Source organism: Electrophorus electricus, chromosome 10 (assembly GCF_041902795.1).
Source record: "Electrophorus electricus isolate QZ-2024a chromosome 10, ASM4190279v1, whole genome shotgun sequence".
In the NCBI taxonomy this organism is placed as follows: domain Eukaryota; kingdom Metazoa; phylum Chordata; class Actinopteri; order Gymnotiformes; family Gymnotidae; genus Electrophorus; species Electrophorus electricus.
The window spans coordinates 32,402,591-32,408,276 of NC_137506.1; the positions used below are offsets into that span (position 1 = coordinate 32,402,591).

Sequence of the window (5,686 nt, forward strand, 5' to 3'; positions counted from 1 at the left end):
AGAGTTTCTCCAATATTCTAGTCTAGTCTCATAATATTCCAATCAATTAAAGTTGTGAAATGACAGCATGGGAGAAAGACCATCTCTCTCTCTCTCTCTCTCTCTCTCTCTCTCTCTCTCTCTCTCTCTCTCTCTCTCCCTGTCTCTCTCTCTCTCTCTCTCCCTCTCTCTCTCTCTCTCTCTCTCCCTGTCTCTCTCTCTCTCTCTCCCTGTCTCTCTCTCTCTCTCTCTCTCTCCCTGTCTCTCTCTCTCTCTCTCTCTCTCTCTCTCTCTCTCTCTCTCTCTCTCTCCCTGTCTCTCTCTCTCTCTCTCTCTCTCCCTGTCTCTCTCTCTCTCTCTCTCTCTCCCTGTCTCTCTCTCTCTCTCTCCCTGTCTCTCTCTCTCCCTGTCTCTCTCTCTCTCTCTCTCTCTCTACTCCCTGTTCCAACCTCTAAACTCTCACCCACTTATGATAAATTCTGCCCAGAACTTACTGCGTACCACCTTCAGTCACCTGCGCTATTCCCCTGTAGGGGGCGCTGCATTCCACACTCCAGAACGATCTGTTTTAACGTGACGTGTTCTCATTCTCACTGTTCACCCCGCTCCTTCTCTTCCTCCGTGATGTTAAAAACAGAACAGAAAAAAGAGTTTGTAATTCCAGATCAAATGTAATCTACACCATTTGAGAGTTTTCCGGTTTAACGGGCCTGGGGTTTCTCATGTTCCACGAAGTCAATGTAAGAAGTGGGGTGACTGAAACCTTTGTGGTTCCTAGATTTTTCCCACATTCCAGTAATTTTATAAAGTACACTTTATATCGAAAATAAAGGTGCAGACTCTGGAATTAATTGAAGAGAATAGCTTGTCCCATCTGTATTCTGAGCTCAATGTTACAAATGGGACATTGTTCAGAGAATGTCTAACAATCACACAAAGAACACACATTTTTATAGTCCTTTTATTCAATATATGCTAATTGATACGCATCATTATGTAAGTTGAAACCACTATGTCCCAGTGGAGGATTTTCCTTGTTTTTTTAAGCAAAGATGTTGACTCACACCACCAAACACCTTCAAAATAAAAGTCTTTCTCCTGCTCCACTCTGTCCTTGGTAAGACAAGGAAGCTTGTTTTTCCACAGAACTTCTCACAGTCTTGTAGCAAAGATGATCTTTTCCCAGTACTAATGACGATATTTCTCACGGGAACAATTCAGTGATCTGCCTTAGACTTGTACAGAATCCTTGAAACCACCTGCATTAGAGACTCTGTTCTGCACATACAGACTTAAAAAGGTCTCTGACCTTAAGATACCCCAAAACGTTGTATTACTTTATTTATACTATATTTATATATATTATCCAGTTCTGCTACATTATCTCCAAATGTAAGGTGTGTTAGTAAAAAACAGTGTCCTCATTCAAACCACCTGGTCTTCACTGCAGTAATATTGTTTCTTTCGGTCCATCTGGTGATGTCCTGGCATCAGTCCAACATACAGAGGCCTTCTGAGACTGTACACTGTCGCCTGCAGGAGCCTCTTCTCCACATAATCATCTTCATCAGGAAGCTGTCAGGTTCCCGAACTAACAAACCGCATGACCACACACAGGACTGCCTGATCACAGAGACACCCGGGAAAGAGCCGGGCACATTTTGTCCAATAAGAAGACCAGAGGAGTTATAGCCACGCCCACATCCTTGAGTAGTTCCAGTGGTCTGCACATTGTGATTTATGCAGTAACACTTTTGTGGAAGCAGTTCAGGTCTTCATGAGATTAGCGATAATCTAACCCAGTCTGTCTTGAGTGATGTCAGAAGGATGAACTCTGCACACACTGTCCCTACTGGAGACCAGTTACCTGGAGACCTCCCTACTGGAGACCAGTTACCTGGAGACCACCCTCCTGGAGACCAGTTACCTGGAGACCTCCCTACTGGAGACCATTTACCTGCTTGTCCCCAACATGGAAGCCACTGTCAGGCAGGTGTGATATACAATATACAATCATTAGAACTGCCTGGGGACCTTAATATATCTAGAACTGTGTTCAAAACTATGGCTGGAACATAATGGAAGGCTAAAGAAAACCTGTGGAAATATTTACTTCAAACTTATAATCCTCTTTACAATCAATGGCAAAAGCCATTAACAACTAAATACATACAGAAACCCTCAGAGGGAACAAACTGACCGCATGGAATCTGACCGTTGTCCAATCTGTGAGGGGCCACAAAGTCTCCTTTTATCAGGGGATTTGACATTAAAATGAAATAATCCTGTTAGATATGGAACTGCTTTACACCAGAACAGGATTAGTAATGAGAATATGGATTTATCATAAAATTTTCAAAGATAAAATGCATTTAGAAAGTTGGACTAAACATTAACTGCTTATGTTTTATTATTTTTTTATTTTATTATTAGTTATTTTTCTCTTAAAATTGTTACTATTGTGGTGACTATTGTCTATCAGAGGAGGACGGCCCCTCCTCTGAGTCTTGGTTCCTCTCCAGGTTTCTTCCTCGTGCTCTAGGGAGGTTTTCCTCACCGCTCAATTCTAAATTATGTCCATCATTAATCAGTATAGTTATTGTGAGCAAATTGAATGCATAATATGAGAGATCATGACATTTGCATCTGGACATTTTCTCGTTCCTCCTTCTCTTCCGCCTCTGCTGGGATTACATCTTGGCAGTTGCTGCAATTGAAGGTAAGAAAATAATCCAAAAATGTATTTTAGTTTATGAACATACTGGCAACCCAGTATGACTGACAGGATGACTGCCAACCCACCAGAAGGTTAAGAAGAAACAGTGCAGCTAAGACCTCACCTTGTCCCTTCAACATCCTCCAGAGTCTCCGGCAGACACCTGCCCTGCGTCTCAGGTAGGAGACAGACAATCAGACCAGCGAATAGTGCGATGGCACACAGGATCACCTGAGAAAGTTGCCCCCACATGTCGTCCAATAATAGGATCAAAGGGACTATGGCCACTCCCATTCGACCCATGAATGAGTTATATCCCATACCATTCTGCCTGTTAATATGAACGAGGTGCATAATGAGCATCGCTAAAATGGGAAAAGGTTTCTCATTCTGATATCTGATATTTGCATGAACATTGATTTAACACAGTGGCATTAGCATGGCATAGCACCTGGCTCTGGAAGAGTGGGAGGTTACCTAATGACAGTGGGTACAGTTCAGAGAGTGGGAGGTTACCTAATGACAGTGGGTACAGTTCAGAGAGTGGGAGGTTACCTAATGACAGTGGGGTACAGTTCAGAGAGTGGGAGGTTACCTAATGACAGTGGGTACAGTTCAGAGAGTGGGAGGTTACCTAATGACAGTGGGGTACAGTTCAGAGAGTGGGAGGTTACCTAATGACAGTGGGGTACAGTTCAGAGAGTGGGAGGTTACCTAATGACAGTGGGTACAGTTCAGAGAGTGGGAGGTTACCTAATGACAGTGGGGTACAGTTCAGAGAGTGGGAGGTTACCTAATGACAGTGGGTACAGTTCAGAGAGTGGGAGGTTACCTAATGACAGTGGGGTACAGTTCAGAGAGTGGGAGGTTACCTAATGACAGTGGGGTACAGTTCAGAGAGTGGGAGGTTACCTAATGACAGTGGGTACAGTTCAGAGAGTGGGAGGTTACCTAATGCCAGTGGGTACAGTTCAGAGAGTGGGAGGTTACCTAATGCCAGTGGGTACAGTTCAGAGAGTAGGAGGTTACCTAATGCCAGTGGGTACAGTTCAGAGAGTGGGAGGTTACCTAATGCCAGTGGGTACAGTTCAGAGAGTGGGAGGTTACCTAATGCCAGTGGGTACAGTTCAGAGAGTGGGAGGTTACCTAATGACAGTGGGTACAGTTCAGAGAGTGGGAGGTTACCTAATGCCAGTGGGTACAGTTCAGAGAGTGGGAGGTTACCTAATGCCAGTGGGTACAGTTCAGAGAGTAGGAGGTTACCTAATGCCAGTGGGTACAGTTCAGAGAGTGGGAGGTTACCTAATGCCAGTGGGTACAGTTCAGAGAGTGGGAGGTTACCTAATGCCAGTGGGTACAGTTCAGAGAGTGGGAGGTTACCTAATGACAGTGGGGTAAAGTTCAGAGAGTGGGAGGTTACCTAATGCCAGTGGGTACAGTTCAGAGAGTGGGAGGTTACCTAATGCCAGTGGGTACAGTTCAGAGAGTGGGAGGTTACCTAATGACAGTGGGGTAAAGTTCAGAGAGTGGGAGGTTACCTAATGACAGTGGGTACAGTTCAGAGAGTGGGAGGTTACCTAATGACAGTGGGTACAGTTCAGAGAGTGGGAGGTTACCTAATGACAGTGGGTACAGTTCAGAGAGTGGGAGGTTACCTAATGACAGTGGGGTAAAGTTCAGAGCTGTACAACACGAGTGTTCCGAAGGAAATTGAAGCAAAACCTTTACCCAGAACTCCTATAATTGAACGCACTATCCACTGATCTGGAACACACAAAAACACACACCCTGAAGTTTTATTCATTACTTCAACTTACATCCTCATTCAAACTTCATCAGTGTGTGCATCACATCAGCCTGACAGTCAGTAAACAAAGCTCACTTGGTCGAGCAGGTGGCACTTGGTTCTAGCAACACCAAGGTCATGGGTGTGAGGTCAAGGTCAAGAGTGCATTGGTCAGATGCTGGAAATGTGATATATGATGTGAACTTACCTTTGGGTATGAAGACGTTCATGAGAAGACAGGAGCTGGTCAGCAGGAGGCTGCCGGCCTCTGTTTTGCGGCGTCCAATCTGGTCAAGCAGGTGGTAGATGAGGAACTTGGAGGGTAACTCCACGGCTCCGTACAGAAACTGGTTCAGGTAGAAGTCCAGTTCGAAGCCCTTGATGTTAAAACTGATCCCGTAGTAGGTGGAAGCTACACCATACCTGAAAAATGAAAGAGTGTGTGTGTGTGGGGAGGGTGAGAGAGCTTATCTGCTACAGGAGTGCTGGCAGGGCTGCTCTGTTAGAAACCACACAGATGAAATCACTGTTACATCTCAGTGACTTTGCAGGACCAAACATGAGCCATTTTCTGTGACACCATGTTCAGCGCTTGACCTCCATTCAGACACAGTTTTGGTTTTTCATGCTCTAATGTGGCACCCTTGCCAGACTGGTGTCTGGAATAGCATTCAGCTATTTGCTTGAAAAACATACAAACACTGATCAGAAAGGATCTGAACTCACCCAATGTGTTCCTGATATCATGTCTATGTGAATATATTTAGCAAAATAGACACAAAAATCTGCTTATAGAACTGATTGAATAAATATGCGTCTTCCCACCAGGTGGCGCCAGTCAACAGAGCCAGTCGTCTCATCCTGGGAGTCCTTGCGAGATCCAGATATGAGTACTTCCTATTTCCTCCTTCTGAAATGATAGTAGAAAGGACCTGCAGGCAGAAGCACATGATCCCAGATCACATTTGATTAATGACTGCACCACATGATCCCAGATCACATTTGATTAATGACTGCGTCACATGATCCCAGATCACATTTGATTAATGACTGCACCACATGATCCCAGATCACATTTGATTAATGACTGCACCACATGATCCCAGATCACATTTGATTAATGACTGCATCACATGATCCCAGATCACATTTGATTAATGACTGCGTCACATGATCCCAGATCACATTTGATTAATGACTGCGTC

General features: G+C 44.5%; 1 protein-coding gene across 2 annotated transcripts in view; it reads right to left on the minus strand.

Annotated features, from left to right (window-relative positions):
- Positions 1-943: 943 nt before the first annotated feature.
- The window catches only part of LOC113568321 (solute carrier family 22 member 7), an 8,400-nt gene continuing 3,657 nt past the window's right edge, over positions 944-5,686 (minus strand). Inside the window, exons 6-11 of one of the 2 annotated variants that reach the window (XR_014125720.1) lie at positions 5,307-5,413; positions 4,690-4,904; positions 4,351-4,459; positions 2,820-3,026; positions 1,907-2,686; positions 944-1,876 (exon numbers count right to left, since the gene is read on the minus strand). Coding sequence is in view for 1 of the 2 variants with exons in the window: in XM_035532525.2 (XP_035388418.1) it covers positions 2,611-2,686; positions 2,820-3,026; positions 4,351-4,459; positions 4,690-4,904; positions 5,307-5,413 (714 nt within the window). In the remaining variant the exon portion in view is untranslated. Of the gene's footprint in view, positions 2,687-2,819; positions 3,027-4,350; positions 4,460-4,689; positions 4,905-5,306; positions 5,414-5,686 lie in introns of both variants that reach the window. The other variant, XM_035532525.2, reaches the window with a different exon arrangement.